The sequence below is a fragment of the Erithacus rubecula genome, assembly GCF_903797595.1.
Source record: "Erithacus rubecula genome assembly, contig: SUPER_Z_unloc_4, whole genome shotgun sequence".
Classification (NCBI taxonomy): Eukaryota; Metazoa; Chordata; class Aves; order Passeriformes; family Muscicapidae; genus Erithacus; species Erithacus rubecula.
In genome coordinates, this window is record NW_027635670.1 from 1326797 (window position 1) to 1345120 (window position 18324).

Genomic DNA, 18324 nt, shown 5'->3' on the forward strand with positions numbered 1-18324 from the left:
TTCAGTGACTTTTTGGGGGGATTGCAAACTCTCTTTTCACTTGTACAAACTGCATCAACTCATTGTAGTGAAAAAGGTAATTATATACTCAGGTTTACTGGGAGCATACCAAAGGCTCTCAAGTTTCCAAATTGACTTGGAAACACTCTACATCATAAGAACTCTGCTCTCATCTGGGACTCATACTGCCTTAAACAGGTAAGTCCCAACAGAGTACTCCAGTGAAATACTTCAAAAGCATTTCTTAATGGTGTTTTTCAAAAGTAAAGTGTCAAGTAGCAGAATTCCCATGCTGAAGGCCTGAATGAGCCATCCTATTAAGAGCAATAGTGTAAAAAGAAGTCTTCTTTCACTTTCTTTTTTCTGCTCGTTGATGAAAATACAGAACAGCTTTATTTCTTGTGGACAAAATGTTGGGCAAATTGGTAACAGCATGCACCTAATTCTCTACATTTCAACATACAATTCCTCAGTGTGTAATTAGTGGTCATCTTATGGCAATTTTTGTTTTAAGAAAACCCACTTCTGGTGAATTTCAGAGCTGTTTAGACTGGGGAAATTTTTATTCCTAAGCTTTGAAAAGTAAGAAAGTGAAGAAACATACATCAAATGTGAGATGACTCTTTTGTTAAGCGGAAGCAACATGCATTTCAAAACAGTATACTTCAATGCAAAAAAATTAAAATGGTTACTGAAGTCAACAAATCTGGTAATAAAAATGCATCAAAACTTGTAAGATCTTTATTCTGAAAAAGGATCCCCCAAAATAACGCTGTACATACTAAGCAGGGTTTGCAAATTCCTGTGATGGTGGCTCTCCAGAGAACAAGGTATGTTGCTGTGTGTTTTGGTTTTCACTGTTCATCAGCTTGTCAGTTTTTTCTTTCTTCTCAAAAGATAAATACAGAAAGAGACAAGGGTTGGTGTAAAACACAAGGCCTCTTTATTTTGTTTCAACAGTACATGACTTCCTATTTAGCATGACCAAAACCAAGCAGAACAGTGGAAATCGTATATACTATTTCTCCTAATACATTGTTCTTCCTTGAAACTGCACAAGTACAAAAGGAAGGGTAAAATCAACAACATTAACTCCAGTTAGGCATTTTCACATGTACCAGAGCTTATGCACAACAGGTGACAAGCAGACAAATCAGCATCAGAAAAACTTACTTTAGCAAGATGTGAACTTTCCTTTGGGAAAATAAAATTTGTCTTGAAGCAAGGGATGCAAACATCCTCAGGTAAGGAGCACATGCTAATGCTATCTAAAAGCTTCATCAGTAAAAATTGTTAGAGTACACAACCCAGCTCCAAAGCCATGGGGCCATAGAGGATGCAGTTTACAGCCTTCAGTTGTCACTAGAACTGGCCCCTTTTCCTGCAGGCTTATCTCCAGGGACTTTTTTGTATCTAGATATGCCTAGGAGCCCTTGGCTAAGGAAAGCTGCTGATGGCTTAAATGCAGATCATGTTAAAATATTTTTATGTGTTTGTCAGCTGCTCACAGTTTATGTCCTAGCCTTAGCTGAGTTTAATTGTTTCGAGTTGATTCAAGTCATTAAGTCAAATCATTGAGAGCTGTACAAACATAACAACACCTACCTGGTGGGACAAATATTTTGTGTCAAAGCATTAGGCAGGCTGGCATAGGATTACCCTTTATCCTCATCCTTCTCCCAGCTCCACTCCTTATTTTCGAGCTAAGACTAAGTCTATGAGAAGCCACAAACCAATGCCAGAATTAAAGCTAATACACACTTCTGAGTCATGACAGGGTAAAGAAATGAGGGTCCAAGCATGACTAAGCATGCACTTCTGCAGAAGTGACTGCCCCTGCAGAAGTCACAAGGGACCTTTTGGTTGAAGCAGACTGATTCTGGGCACTTTCTAAGAAAGAATTTCCACCGAAGTTTCTGGAAAACTGCCTCCCAAAAGCATTGCTCAGCTTTCCACATAAATTAACAATTCTATTAACTTTGAACAACAGATTGTTGCTAATGTTGCTGACATCCTTTTGACTTCCCAAGAACGGTATTTGTTGACTTTGTTGTTCCTTTTTTTTGTACCTTGTAGATGTCATTTACAGATTTCTCTGTTAAGAGAACCATGAGTTGTTGCACATATAGTGCAATGGCTTAAAAGCCCCAGGGCTTTAAGCTGAAGTCCTAGTATCTAGAAGGCCAGTTATCTAGAAGGCCAGTACTTGATATATCAAATTACTTGTGTAATTTAAAAAGTGCTGTGATCTCAGCAATGAGCTTAATTTCTAAACAATCTGATACTAGAAACAGTTTGTATTCAGACTCCAGACTCTTTGTCCTGTGCTGGACTCAGTTGTCACTGCATCACTGGGCACATGATCTCTGGGGCATGCAGGAACAGAAATTCTTCACTGGGACCAGACTAATTCAGCCTCTGTTCTGGCCAGTGCTATATGTTTTACAGGAGGGGTGTCGATAAAACAAAATATACCCTTACAATATGTTTCTTCTGGAGCTGTTACAAGTAATTTTGATTTAAATCTTGGAGCAGAGGTCTAGAAGTTGTGAAGGGTTATGTAATTATGCCATGAGCAGGTATTTGGGCTTATATTATTAAGCATGTAAGCAACTGCTTTGGAAACCTGGTCAGGTTTTTGGACTGCAATGGCTTTTAGAAGGAATGACATCCATTGTCTAATAGGATATTACCTGAGAATGTATTTTTTTTCTGAGCATTTCACACCTAAAATTTCACAGACATGCCATATTCTTTTTATGAGTTGCTCTGATCTATTTCCTTTCTACTCTGCAGTATTTTTGTATTTTGCTACCAGTCTTTTCAAATGTCTTCTGCAATTAGTTTTCCCTGTCCTTGGAGATGGTGCTGTGTAGGTCCAGGAGCTGGACACAATGACTCTTGAGGATCCCTTCCAACTCAGCTTATTCTGTGACTCTACACTATAATTTTACAGGTGAGTTGACTCCTAACACATACTGGGCTGCAAATAAAGTAGCATTGTTTATTCATGAAAATCCAGAACTTTAAAAGATGCCCACTTTATCATCTATTACAGATTGTTCCTGGAAATACTTAAAATAATATTTTTAAACAGCTTGTCGGAGTACTGACATTAATATCTTTTCCTTTTAAAACTGGGATATTCTTTGAAAGAACTTGGGCTTACTGTTTTTCAAGACTTAACTATTCTTTTTAAATGATATATGTTCTCTTTTGCTCAATAAAACTGTCTATTCAATGGCAATACCTTTTCCTAACTTGCATTGCATTATCATAATTACATTTGAAAAAATTCTATTTATCTGCATTTCTATTTACATTAAATGTTTCTATTCAAGTTCATAAAACCATTTTTCCATTCATGGTTGTATAATCAGGCACAGACTTTTGGACAGGGTAATTTTAAAGTTCCCTTTTCTAAAAGAAATCTGACTTACTGAAAATTTCATTACAGTGAAAAAATACACATTTTTTCCCCTACAAAACCTTAGGATTGCACAAAAATACAGCATAAATATAAACATTAGGCCAAGGCAACATTTTAAAGTGCAGAACTCCACTTGCCACACATGAATAATTCAAATAATGCTGCATAATGCATAGGCAATTCTTACTAGTATTTCGAAACCTAAAGTGACACAATGAGATCAACATATAACAGTAATTCAAATACATTCTATTTATAATAAATAAGTGGTCATCTGACCATAGAACACAGTTAGCATATTGTCCCAACAAGCAAGCTCTACACAAATACCTTTTTTCTTCCTTTGTCTGAATGGTGTGCTACCATTGAACATAAAGACATTTTAAGAAGGAAAGATCTCATCCACCATCTGGTAAGAGAACTTGTGGGGAGAGACATCTGGAATCTGTTGCATGTGCATTTTTCCAGAGGTTTTATGTTTAATCAGTCAATTTGCACTGTCATATGTGTCAACTTATACAGACTTAAAATTATTCCTTTATTTTCTTCCACATACTCATATCCCCATAGTGTTCAGTGGTTTCATTTTAAGGTTTACATGTTTTTTGGCTGGTTTTTGTTGGGAGAGTGGGAGGAGGGAGGTGTTGGGGAAAAGGGAAGAAGGTGGAAGAAGGTTGCTTCAGTTTGTATCCAGCTACTAAGTTCTGTGACAGGATGAGGACAGAGGGGGATAGTTCAAGTTCTAGCCTCCATTAGCATTTGGTTTGAAACAATAGTGTTGTTCTAAATTCCCAAACATTCTCCCTTATTGAACTTGGTTCAGTTTGTAGGGTGGTTTTGATATACAAGAATTAAGCTTATTTTGGAGGAAACTACACTGGAGACTCAGCTGCCTTTCAAATATAATCCAGTCTCTAAAAGAGACACAAAGGATCTGAACCCATTGCTTGGCCTGCTTCAAAGTGCATATGCAGCAGAGGCATCTATCCAGGGAAGCAGAATATATGGCAGTCTTGAGCTGAATATAGTGTAGATGTGTCAGTCTCAGCAGTAACTGCTTTTATCCACTGATCCTCCCCCACCAAAACAAACATCTTGGCAATCCACACAAAGGCACAGTATGTCAAGAGCCAAAACTTTCCGGTGGGATCCTTAGTGAACCTTAGTGAGTAATTTTCCCTAAATTACTTCATAGAATTCTGACTACTAAATTCTTTGCATGACCTACAATCTTAAAATTTTTGTGCAAAAACCATCTTACACTGAAGAACCTTTTGGTACTGCTTCAGATGATCTGACATAACTTTTCCAGTAGCACATTTTTTCTCCATTCAGTTCTACCTAATTGTTGCTGTCAAAAGACATTTATGTGTTATATGAATTCCTCCACTGGCCTCCTCAAACATCAAATTCAGACTTCTTTCCTTTACCCCTAAACCCTTCAGCATTTAATGAAATGCTATCCATCTGGGGCCCACTTCTCCTGGTCTTGGGCAGCCCATGAGGCAGAGCTCCTCCTCCATCTGAGATTATTTAAAAGGTGATTTTCCATTGTTATGTCTGGTAATGTCTGGATACTAGACATTAGAAAAGCTATAGTAAAAAGATGAGTTCCTGCCTTGTCTGTGAATTTAACAAGAGTCAAACTGCTCACGACCCAGTAGAAATTCAGATACAAATCTCAGTGGCAGCAGTTATCCTAGAGAGTCCCTTTGAAACTGGGCCAGCAGTGTAGTCCTGAATTTAAGTTTTTGTGTATTCTCAGACTGCAAATAAGCAACCTGTCCACCCTCAAAAGTATTTAAGAAGAAATGCTGAACCCCTTTCTTAAAAACACCACAAAATAATGGGAAAACAAGTAAGTCAGAGACAGTTAAGACTACCACTAAAATAAAAGCATTGATTTAATTTATAGCTCTGGAGGCAAAGAAGTAGGGCACTAGCATATACTGTACACAAGGCTGTGTGATTTTTCTCCACCACAGGAAAGCCAAAGCTGAAAACCATGTAATTCCCTAGAAATAATTTCAAACAGTAACTGGGAGGATTAAAACATGTGTCTCACAGTTCTTTGGTTTTGAAATGTGAAATTTGGTCAATTAAATTCATGTCAAAATTCATGAGAAATAATGTCCCTGAATCAGGAAAGAGCTGAAGGCTGTTACTTGCTGAACAAGTGTGCTACTGTGTAGGTGATTGGGACACATGAAAAACATAATGGTTGAGAAAACACCCTGATGGAACGTGTAAATCTTAATCTTAGATCTTGACTCCTAAAGCCTTAGAAATCCTTGAACATGATGGGTGGGAAGGCTGTACCTTGGCAAGCAGCAGCACAGGGCAGCACCCTGGAAGGTACCTGAGCGAGCTCTCAGTGAGTGGCTGCATCCAGGTGATGCCTGCAGGACACCTGCTGGTTATTCCCTGCTGTTTGGTACGGCCCCTCAGCTTTGGCAAAAAAACCACATTGAACAGACTGTACTGCTTTAAGTGCCCGACTTTGCTGTTACTCTTCCCCTTGATGCTATGCTGTCCCAGGCAGGCGTAATCCTAATAATACATAGGCTCTGAAAATGATTTTAAAATTAGAACATTATGAGTGGCATTGGGCCAAGCACTCTCTCTGAAGTAGACATGAAGTGAAACTTTGGTGCAGTGACCTCCCTTGTTTTGTGAACAGAGGTAAGTCCTATATCCCCAGGCAGTGAGATAAAAGTGCGAAACAAGCCTTAGAGAAATCAAAGAAGTTTGAAGCAAGCCTTAAAACCATATTCAACACGTTTACAGTATCTAAATACAATATTGGTCTCTAATGACCCTGAAATTAAAACTTACATTCTTTGTGTTGCAAAAACATAATAAACAAGAAATCCCCTCATCGAACAAATTAAAAAAAACAAACAAACAAACCTAAAAACTAAAAAAAAAAAAAAAAAAGGCTCTGAAAAGAACAGGGAAATATGCCTTTTTAGGAAAGGAAGCCACACAGATTTCCAAAACAAAAAGGGCATATTTAACCTGGAATCCTGGAATTGTACAGGGCTGGAATTACGGCTGGCTGCCACATTGAAAAACGCAATGAGCACAGTAAAGATGAGCTGCTTTTTTCAGTGATGATTTTCACCTCAAGTCAAAGGTGGTAATGGCCAGAAAGAAACCATTTCTCTTGGAAATTTTTTAAATGCTCTCACTTCCCTTACAGAAAGGAGAATGGACATCCTATCATCCTGTCTGAACAGTCAAGAGCAAATGAGTTTGGGAAGATTCTGCAGGATGCTGAACTTGATGAAGCACTCCCTCTAGTCCAGAAACCCCTCCTAATTTGTTTGCCATCATGTAGCCTGCAGAAGTACCTTAGTGCCTGCTTCTAATTTAACTGAAGTTTCAGCCATCACTCAGATCATGGTAATTCAGTGAAGTGTCTGACTACAAATGGCAATTCTAAACTCTTTGATAAGGACCCTCATTTATTTATAAACACACACCTACTTAACTCCTCTTAAAAATAATGTTTTAAACTAATTTTTTAAAGCTCCTAGGAAAAACTACATTCTCCAAAATGACACTGATTTTTCCATACTTGATGATAACATTATGGAAATTGCATTTTTCCATTATATTCATTACCTGCAAAATCAATTTACAAGCACTGGGGCTTTTTAAAATTCCTATAGACAATGAGCATCTCATTGTTCCACATAATGCTTCCTATACTATTATTAAACAGAGCAGCAGGTGTCCTCTTTAAATAAGACATTTATCAAATCCCTTATCAAATGTTATTTTTACAAAGAAATTTAAATAGCCATTCCCTTTAGAATTATGAAAATTTTGGTAAAGTAATTCCTGAAAAGTCTAAAATTTTCAATGTTTGAAATTTTGTAACATTATCCAAAAGTGAGGTGTCATTCCTGATGATCAGGCACTGTGTTTAATCAATCTTTTCCAAATCAGATGCAGAATGATCAGCAGAGTATTTTGAAAAAGGAAAACGGAGGAAAATTTATACAGAGCTTGAAAAAGGAACCACTTGCTTTCCAGCCACATACACTTCAGAAATATTCCGATCGTCACCTGAAATAACATTGTCAAAACAGAGATTTGCACATAAACACAAACACTGATTTAATTAATGAAAATTCTGCAGTCCACAAAAATAGTTTTGGAACACATTAATTGCAACAACCATTTCCTAGAACTAAGAAAGTCCATTTGGAGAAAATAAGTCAGGGCTACCACAAAGATCAATAAATGTTTTAGCAACTCATGTTTTGTTGTTTTTGTTGTTGTTTTTTTTTTTTTTTTAATAAACATAGCACTCAGCTGCTGCAATAGTGTCATGGATTTTCTGTATTTTCAGTAGATCCAAACCCTGAAAATATTATGTATCTGTACAGAAAATGATTAATTGTACAGTATCTGAACTGGCTTGGGACCAGCCAGGTGGTGTGACCCAGAGAGCTCCCCAGAAAGGCCAAAATTCCATTAGAGCACAACACAGCTGTGACCAGAGCTGGCACCAGGCATCCCAACATCACAACACAGCAGCCCCTGTCCAGACACTGCCTGGACATATTTGCAAATAATGATAAACCAGTTTTTATTTATTAATGTAAAATATTAATACTAGTTATTAGGGGCATGTTAATGTTCATGTAAGAGTTGAATAAATATATTTAGTTACTGCAAACAAATGTCTACTTACTTATATAAAAATAAATTTATTATTAACCCCAACATTATTTTAGACAATATTTGATGTACAAAATGAGAATTCAACTTGAGCTGAAAATTAAAACATACCTAGATACAGGAACTTCTGGAGAGCATCCTATAAAAAAGTGGGAGAAAACAAATTCAGAAAGCAGTATCTGCTGTCCTGAATCATACCATTTGAAGCTTGAAAGAACTGATAAAAACAGTTCTCATAAATATTCCCAGTAACATTAAAATCAAAACTTAACATACATAATTTATTTTTTGAAAATAAGGCAAAATTTAAATGTTTGTAAAGTCCTAAGGACCAATAACTTAGCTTAAAAGGTTTAGATTTAAACTTAAAAATAACAGTTTTTACAGAACTGGAATTGTTTTCAGGCAGTCTGACCACATCTATAAATTCAAGTAACTGATTTTAATTATCTTCTTTAGTCAGAGGAGATTTTTGAATGAAAAAATGTTTCCATAGCATAAAACCAACACTGCTTTAATGTTAACATAACTGCTTCTAACTCAAATTAGACAATCTTGAGTGTTTGCTTCATTTTGTAACAGCAATGTAGAAAAGGCAGCATATCCTTTCTCTGAGAACAGGTTGCCATTTTTCAGTCTGAACTCTAAGTATTGACAAAAATTAAATTGTTTTTTCTTCGCCGCCATTTGTCACATCAAATAGATAACTGCAATTGTCATCTTGGGCTAATAAACCATGCATTAAACATATTTCATGCCTTTTTGCTCATGGTGTTACAGCACTGTCCCTGGGGTCAGCAAAATTTTGAAGAAAAAACAAATATGGAACATCTAGGCTGAAGCAGACAGAGAGCAGGGGTGCAGTACACCCAATTCCTGTCACCAGAATCACTCAAGAGACCTTTTAGGTTCTGTATCATGGACCTTCCCCCATCATTTCCATCATTTCTTTTGATCATCAGTCCTGTTCTGATTACCTCAAAATCATCAGCAGAAAACAAGTCAAAAGGGCTATCTGAAGCCTTCGTGTTGATTAACAGTGCATCAAATTCCTTTCCCACCTCGAAGTTTCCAATCACATCATCTAGTCCTAGAGCTGAAGAAGAAAATGAGATCATAAACACATCTTCAGGACCAGCCTCATTCCACCATGTAGAAGTACCTGGATACTTACTTGAAATATTCGTAAGAAAACAAAAATTTAAATGATTACAAGGAAAAAACCCAAACCTAATTAAATAGTGAGTATGCTAACATCTGAGCTCTTAAGAGACTTAAGAAACTATAGATTATATTGCAAAAACATTCAAACTCCAAATGGGGCAATGAAACTAAGTCAGAGAAACAGTCAAGCATATAATAGCACTCCCTTTCTAAGGCAGTGTTAGATTGCATTTTTTAAAAAGTTTAAGCAATTTTGAAAGGTTGTACAAGCCTATTGCAATAGTAATATATAGTAATATGATAATAAAAGTGTCCAGTGAGTAACTGCAATTAGCAGGAACAAAGAATAACATGGTGTGGAAAAGATAATCATAGCCAGTCTGAAAGTCTCATATCTACCTGTAAGGCTTGGTTTGTGGTCCATTATTTAGCTTTACTTTTCCAAAGTTTCATTACAACCACAAGTTCTCAGATTCATGTGCCCTGAAAACCTACATGCCCACCTTCAGGGACTGGGTGCTTGCAAGTATTTAGAAAACATCAAGAGAAGCCTTTGTGCCTCTTTAGAAATAAATTTGGACTGGTTTAAGTTGTAGAAAATATCTGTGAATTAAACAAATTTTTCCAATACTCTGAAATAAAGTTATCAAAGAGCATAATAACTGCAAATAATTTTTTCATTTGTTTTCAAATTGGTTTGATAAAGGAATTTCAGTCTTCATTGAAGTTTGTGAGTGGTGGGAATATCACAATATCTTAAAGACATTTAAACTCCTACAAATTAGGAAATATTTTGATTACCTCCTTGTTTCAACTAAAATACTGAACTCATGTTCCTTCAGATTTTTGAGCAGAATGCAATTTTTAGATTAAACACAAGAGGGTGACAAGTGTTTAGGAGTCTTAATAAAGCAAATTATTCCAACAAAATAATCACTCATTCAAATTCCTGCTACTGAAATTTTCCCTTTCAGTATCCAGGCTACTAAAAGCTTGTAAAAGTCATTTATATTCTACCCTTAGAAGTGATTCAGTAAGGATGAAACAGCTTAAAATGGATATAAAAAATTAACACTTTACTAAGGAAACCTAATATTGAAAAATCACAAGAGAACCACATATGAGTTTGGGATTTTTATAAGTCTTCCATTCTGTGGCTCTGCTAGCTTGTTCTCATACTTTGTGTACCAGTATATATTGCAGGAAAAGGAATGTTTTTTGTTCCCTGCTCATCTTCTCTGTTTTCCCCATTACACTCTTCAGGAAACACAGACATTTTCACTACATCTTTTAAATTTCCTCTAATAATTCCCAATGGAGCTTTTTGACAGCAACAGGCATGCTACACTGAGAAAACCTGGGACCAGTGCTTTAGAAGGTGGTGAGCTCATTTCTGCTCACTGAAATAGGTTTTCACTTATGTGTGTATTTCCTCTGCTAATTAATACCAGTTCCACTAAAACTTTTTTAATTGTATCTATATACACTAATCACAGCAAAACTGGTTCTTCAAAACTTGGTAACCCATGTACTATATGACTGCATTCTGCACATGCAACTGTATTTTGAATAATCATGGTAGAAAGCCTGTTCAAATTTTCTGTTTTTATCTGAGTGAGGAGTGATTTGCATGATATTTTGATTTGCAACAAACTGCCTCACTGACAGCTCAAAAAGCACAAGCAAAATTAGAAACTGATGACAACTATAATGCATGATTTACAGTAATTGCAGTTTTTCTTCTGGGTGATGGTTGCTGAGAAAACAACTTTCCAGCTGGTACAATAAATAGACAAGCACTTAGAGCCTTATGACTAAGAAGTCTGAGGATCTTTGCAAAGCAAATGTACAACCCTGAAAAACCATCAAGATTTTGTTATTAACCTCTCAGCATTAATAAAGCCCAGTATGTGCATGAGAAAATCTGTGAATCTCCCATGAAGACATGCAATCAAAAAGAGCTGTAGCTCTCTGTGTGAGCACTGAAGAATTTTCTTCTTACCTTGGCTTCCTCCCAGGGTGGCAAGTTGAAAAGCTTCTTCAAAACTTACTCCTGTTTCATTCACTTTATTGATCTGAAGGCTATTAGATGCCATCATTGTTTTTCTTATAGCATCAAGCATAGAAGCTGAATATCCACCAGCTACATCTAGAAGGGATCAGACTCTTAGAAACAAGCTTTGGGTATAATTCTCTGTGTTAAATTTCTATAAGCTTTATTCAAAGTTATGAAGAGACGTGTGGTAAACCAACCAAGTTCTACTGCTAAGCAGTCTCTGAATTCCCAATAAAGATGCTCTCATACTCAATCAGGTGAATAGAACACAACACAAAAACAGAAACCTGAAAAGTTGTTGTTCAAGCCCTGCTTAAGCTCACAACAGGAACAAAACTCTTCACTAATTTTTTGTTTTCTTTCAAACAGTTTTGGACCAACCCTAGACTTCAATAGTCTAGATTTCCTTACTCCAGTGGAAAAAAACAAAGGAGGAGCAAGAGTTGGAGACATGCTGATTTTTAAATATGAACAGGTGAATGCTTTTTTATCTCCCAATAGTTTCCAGAAGAAACCACTTTCACAGCAAACTACTAACCTGTGCCAAGACCAAGCTTCACGTTGTGCTCAAGAACCTTTCGCACGTTTAAGACACCACTGCGCAACCTGGATTGGAAGAAGAAACCCACTCTGTGTGCTGCATGCAGAAAAAGTTCAGGAGAAGCAGGGCTGCAGAGCCTTTTTATGACAAAAACTTTCCCCTAATGTGTATAAGATTTGATTTATTATTTATTCTGGCTGGATACCCATGCAGTGTCTCATGTCTGCTCAACAGAAAGAGGACTTTATAGTCCATTCCCCCAAAACATTAGCACCCTTCAGGGGGAAGGGAGATGCCTTGAATCTGCCACTGGAAGAACAGTCAAAAGAAACAAATTTTTAGAAAATAAATATTTATACAGATATGGATAGGGATGCAATTACCAAACTGAAAGACCACAAATCGGTGCAGTACATGCTATGCAGAAGTGGATGATGAATGGTCATGTTCAATCAGTATGTAATTTATGGTGTAATGAGGTATTGTATAAATAGCTTTGCAATGGTACCATTGACTCAGGGTACAATGCAAACAACAGCTTTATTTCATTATACACCATTCCCGTTTTCTTTTCTTTTTTAACTTACGAAAAGTTAGAATTGGGGCAGTGTGAAATTGCAGCTCCACGAAGATTAAAAAGTTTCAGCTCTTCTTCAGAAAGATGACAGGCATGAGCCATCACTGTCTAAAGAAAAAGAGAATCACCAATTTACTCAATATTTCATTTACTTCTGTGGCTGTGAGGTTTGCTGCATTGCTTTAAATAGCCAAAAAGGACATGTGTTACCATTTATTGAAATCAATCTTGAATTAAGTTTCTAAAATCCACAAGCAAAAAACTGATTCATTTCAGAGTGTCTGACATATCATTCCTTCAGCCTTTTTGTATTTTTTAAATATAAGCATACAGGGGGTTTGCACTTGCAGTGACTGCTGTGACCAAAGACTTCCCGGTTGTCCTAGCATTGTAGTAAGCTTACAATTTATATTTTGTAGCTAAGAGATTAAGTACTGGGGCTAGGAATACACCAGATAAAATGGAAGGTGTATGTACTCTTAGTATGTTTCCTAAAACTCTTTAAAAGTTTGCACTAGGGAGAGAGAGATTAAATATTCTTTAAGCAAAATAATCCAATTTTTTAAACAACTGATAAATTACTTTTATATCTTACTCTACTTAACTGACTTTAAAAATAAGTTGGCAAGAAAAACACAGAAGAAGTATAGGATAGGGTAATTTAATAGTGCATAAGCCAATTATTTCCATACAAATCTAATTGGCATTACCTCATATGCCAAATGCCCACTGAAAGAGAAGAGCAAGAGCTCTGTTAGATCTTGCAATCTGCACATAGAATTGACCATGGCACAGAGACTGCTTCCACTGAGCATCTCTTAATAGCACTGTACTCCTCCCATCTCCACCCATCAAGCTCAGTAGCTGAAAACACAAGAATAGCCACGTCTTCAGATAAGGACCTACGTATGGTAGCTAGTGAAACATATTCTTGACAATCTGTACTGTTTTAAAAAAGAACTAAACATTTCAGCAACAGCTCAAAATAAACCCACTGCTTTTAAAACACTTCTTTAAAAAAATTTATTTGGTGTCTTAGTTTGAGTGGATGGGAAGACAATATCTGAGATTCTGCTGCTATGCTTTATTTAATAGAATGTTTTCCCAAATACCTAGGAGCCTTACTCCAGTAATCATGACTTTTCATGGCCATTTTCACTTGTGTGCATACGAGTCACAGAATTAAGACCTGTGCTTTTGCAGCACAAATAAGCTCTTTAGAACACCAAATCAGCATGAAAAGGAGCATGTGAGAAAATAAAGGTTAATACTGTGTACATACTTCTGTAGCCCATGCTGATTTCTCAAGTAAAAAGAAGAGTAAACAAGTAATTTACTGGTGTACAATTTCAAACACAGAAATGGGAGCTCAAGAGATAATTCTCAGGGAGTTTTTAGCTGTCCCTTGTACATCTGAAAGTTCTCTCCTAAATTTTTAAATGAACTTGACTGATGTTTTATTACAGTGACTGTAGTTGGTTGTTCATATTCCCTTTTGCATGGGTAGTCCTAATTAGATAGGGGTGCCCTGGCTCTCCAACCTGTAATTACCTATGGGCAGGTATATTACATTTATCTCACCAGCATAAAGCTATAATGAATTTCAACTCTTCAGGTTAGTGTGCCTCTCAAAGCTTGGTAAAACCAGCTGGTAAAATGAGATAAGAGTGATTTTGAATTGTCAGAGCAGTAATGTGCACCTGTCTTCAAGAGAGGTTGATGCTCAGAATTCAACAGGAAGGGCTGCTTCTCCACAGGAAGAAAATGAAGTGGGCCCTAACGCAACACCACAGAAGAAATCTTCAGGTAAACCAGTCTGCAAAAACTGGATAATATCCTTGGAATATAGGGATAACTTCGTACTGTGCAAAAATTACCAGTTCCTACAATCTAGCCTTATCTAGCTTCCTTCTAATCCCACTGCTCTTATTCTCTTTGGAGCCTTTGGAAAATGAATCAGGGAGCATAAAATATGTCTATTTTTCACCTCCTCTAAAATACTTAGGATCAGTGTGGGCTTGTTTAAAGATTCAAAATCTTGACAGAGAATACAGAACAAATTTACTGTTCCCCAGATGTCACTGACCTTGACAGGACAATACAAATTTTTCAGGTAAATACAGTAAACCATCATACTCTATACATGGATTAATGTAAGCTATGTTGGGGAAGTTTTTATGTGGCTACCTTGCTGGTCAGCAGCTTGTTTTTGTCATAGAGTTCAGTGTAATTCTGGTAGGCAGGAAACATGTTCTCCACAAGTTTAACTTCTTCTTCATTCTCACTTATGTGACTCTGCAACAAGAAAACAGCATCGAACCCAAAATTACAACCTTCTAAACAATCTACCTGTGCTAAGCACACATTCATAAAAAATTGTGTTTGTAAAGCCTGTAGTTTGATTTACTCCTTGCATTCCTTTTTTCATCAAACCTGAAGAAGTTTTCACAGGACTTAAAGAAGTATCTCCATTTGCTTCTTTAAAAGTGATGTGAGATGGTGCATGTGTCCATCCCAGTTGCATGGTGACACAATGGCTCCACTTCAATTTTTTGGAAGATGTTAAAAGAATAGGTAAAATAATACATGGTGTGATTGTGAGGTAAACGAGAGAACAAGCCTACAACAGAGTGGATGCTGAGATCAGGGCAGCAGGTGTGAATGTCCTCCTGAATAAATCTTGAGATGGTCAGCATGCTGTCTGTCCAGAGCACTGAAATGGCACACAGAGCTCTCAGAGCTTACCTGCACACGGAGGTCGTGGGTTTGTGCTAAATCCCCAAGGGCACTCAGCAAGTCCTCAGTGCAGGAGGGGCCAAAGCGTGGGGTTATTATGGGCTGTACTCTGGGGTACTGAAAATAACAGAAGACAGGGTTTGTATTCTACATGTACTTTTCACTAACCATAAGTAAGACTAGCATTTACATGGCATTTACATTTTGTCTTCGTTGCTTATTGCTTACTGCATCCTTGCCAACTCAAATTAAGCTGCATAGTTATTTCCTTGCTTTCATTACACATTTCATTGCAGACACAGAGAAGGAATTCTTATAACAATTTTACTGAACTTTATTAAAGAATTTGTTCTCATTAGAACTCTCATCAAGTCACTGAAATTTTACCAGTCTTCAGAAGTACTGGATACTTTTTCATATTTGCTGACAGTCTACATGCATGATGAGAAATAAGTCAGTTGAAAGACCAGGTATTTTTCAGTCCCACTTCTGTTACCATTGCAAAAACTACAAGCTTCTTTCTTGTTCAATCTTCTCTACTTATAATGCTGACAAGCACCTAAACTCCATAGATAGGAGGAATAGTGGTATAATCAAACATACTATACAGGGGAAACAGTGGAGAAAACACCAAGAACTATAGAGGTTTACACCTTAAATCTCTAGATTTAAATTTTCCTAAAAAAATTAGTCAACAGGATTACAATTCTGTGATCAGTCAGAAGCAAGAGTTTTGCACAAGCCAGTAAGTGATGACTTGGGTAGCAGTTCCTTGTATTGTCTTCTAGAAAAAATGGAGCTCAGGTCTTTGCAAATTAGTCAACTTACTCTAGTAATACATAGTTTAGGCATTACTCTAGTGATACATATGCTTTAGGCATTAAAATCCAGGAAACTGCTCCTGAATATTTTGAGATGGGATGTCAAAAGAAGCCACTGAAAACCAAAGGCTATACGAAAAGTGCTACTGTGTTTAATATTGGAGTGTAAACTTCTATGTTTACCACAGGAGTGTAAGCATGAATTTCTTTAGAAACACACTTTAAGACATGCACTGATCCAAAAACATTAATTTTACAGTGGATTAATTACTGAAAAAAACTATGATTTCTGAGGGTGAGAACTCCTTTGATTAGTCTGTCTACTTATACACCGCAGAGTGATAAACTGAATTCCACCTTTCTTAAACAGAAAATTGTCCTTTCCATGAAGTCAGGTATTTCAAACTCAGTAGAGAAACACACAGGACATGGCTGTGCTCTGAGCACAGGAAAGTGATTTTACACTGCTACAAGTCCACTTCTCAATGGACATGACTAGCAGAACATTTTTCAGAGTGACGGTGTCTGTCTATTATACAGAAAGTTGTATATTTATTGATTTTTCACTAAGACAACAGATTTGGATAGCAGGATTATTTATTTCATGTGTTGACACAGTATTCAAAAAAGAACACTACTTACTTTCTTTTCCAGTAGTTCTGTAACAAACCTGAAAAAGGGTAGAAATAAAGTTGCTATAAACCTGTCCTCTATTAATACGGACACTTATGAATTGCTCTCTTTATAAATTATGAAAAATATAAAAAATATATACTTGGATAGCCTGTTAAACATTTCAGACAGATCAATTTTTTTACTAAAAGTTGAGCCAGATTTTCAGATGAAATAAAAAGAAGGAACACAATGAAGTCAGGATAGTGACACCAAATTCTAGTTTTGAATTTGACTCTGAATATGTAGACTGTTGTTTTTTTATTGCAATGCTTAGCATTAGTCAAGCAGTAATTATTTTGAGTTCTCCCTGAAAACCAAACACATGCTACATTAAATGAATTGAAAACATAATTATAGCCTGCAGCTGCAATACTGAAGAAAGAAAAAACAAACCAAACTTAAATTTGCCTGTCCATGAATTCAAATCACAGTGTTTAAACCTTTTCAAATCCAAAATTTAAAAGATGCAACAATGTTTTTATACATAACAGTGGATGCATATGTCCTTGTTCACTTAAAGAACCCTCAATTTTTTGGACATGCTTATATTTATATTAGCATACAGATGACCTACCTCCCATAAAATAAAGATTTACTTACTCTGTTAAATAAAATGGTACCTCAGACCTCTACAAAAAGCCCCAAGCAGTTGCTATGGATAATGCAGATGGCAAACTAAATTCCCTCCTACTTTGGAAGGAGGAAATTCTTTGAAAGCCCCATTTGCTCAGTGTAAGTAAGTGACTTCCAAAAGAGAATCAGAGATGCTTTCTGGACAGGATCTCTGTGAATTTTTATGTCATAGTTCATAATAAGATAACTATGTAATTTTGATCATATGTTGTATCAATTTTATCAAATGTCTTCAGAAGGAAAAGAGAATTATGCTAGTGGCCACATCCACAGCCCCAGAGCTTGGGTCAGATCACCAGATGGAAGTTGAGAGACCTGAGTTTGACTTCTGCAAAGGCCAAAGGAGGTTGAGCCACCCTTGTCTAACTTTGAGAGCCAAAATGAAAAGTGAATTAGCTGACTAGCCTGATATAATACAGTACTCACTAGAGCAGAAACTCTAACAGAAATATAATGCCCAGGTGACAAGCCAAAATTTCAATATGGCTAGTTTTGTTCTTTCTCACATTCTTTGAATGGTGTGAGCTGTTTCAAAACTGATGAAATGTGATTAAATATGTCTTGCAAATATACTGTATAGTTTGCTGGCTTATGTACTTCTTTATGAGGAAAGAAGCTCAGCTTCAAATCACTGTTTTCTGTAGCAGGATAGATTCTAACATAGATTCTCATCCTTGCAGCTGACTATAGCTAATAGTACCATAGATGGTAATCTAGAGTTCAATTCCCTAATTTTTTATTAAATCCTCCTTGACAAAGAATGGTAGATTCAAATGCCTGACAAATTTAAATTCAATATATGAAGCACTTGGAATTGTAGCTTATTTCCGTGCACACAATATAAATATTTCTGGGCGTTAAATATAAGTAATTGAAATTAGTGTAGTCCATTTTCTGACATTGTGACAGATCACATTTCTTAGATCCTTAAAAAAAAATAAAATAACACAACAAAAACCCAACTAACATGTTGCCCTCTTAATGAAATAGTTTTTTCAT

At 36.4% G+C, this 18324-nt stretch overlaps 1 protein-coding gene across 1 annotated transcript in view; it reads right to left on the reverse strand.

Moving 5' to 3' along the window:
* Positions 1-920: 920 nt before the first annotated feature.
* GDA (guanine deaminase) overlaps positions 921-18324 on the reverse strand; it is a 29454-nt gene continuing 12050 nt past the window's right edge. Inside the window, exons 6-14 of the mRNA XM_079331475.1 lie at positions 16660-16687; positions 15206-15313; positions 14648-14755; positions 12471-12568; positions 11881-11948; positions 11289-11435; positions 9100-9218; positions 8234-8261; positions 921-7504 (exon numbers count right to left, since the gene is read on the reverse strand). Coding sequence (XP_079187601.1) covers positions 7434-7504; positions 8234-8261; positions 9100-9218; positions 11289-11435; positions 11881-11948; positions 12471-12568; positions 14648-14755; positions 15206-15313; positions 16660-16687 — 775 coding nt within the window. The 3' untranslated portion in view covers positions 921-7433. The remainder of the gene's footprint in view (positions 7505-8233; positions 8262-9099; positions 9219-11288; positions 11436-11880; positions 11949-12470; positions 12569-14647; positions 14756-15205; positions 15314-16659; positions 16688-18324) is intronic.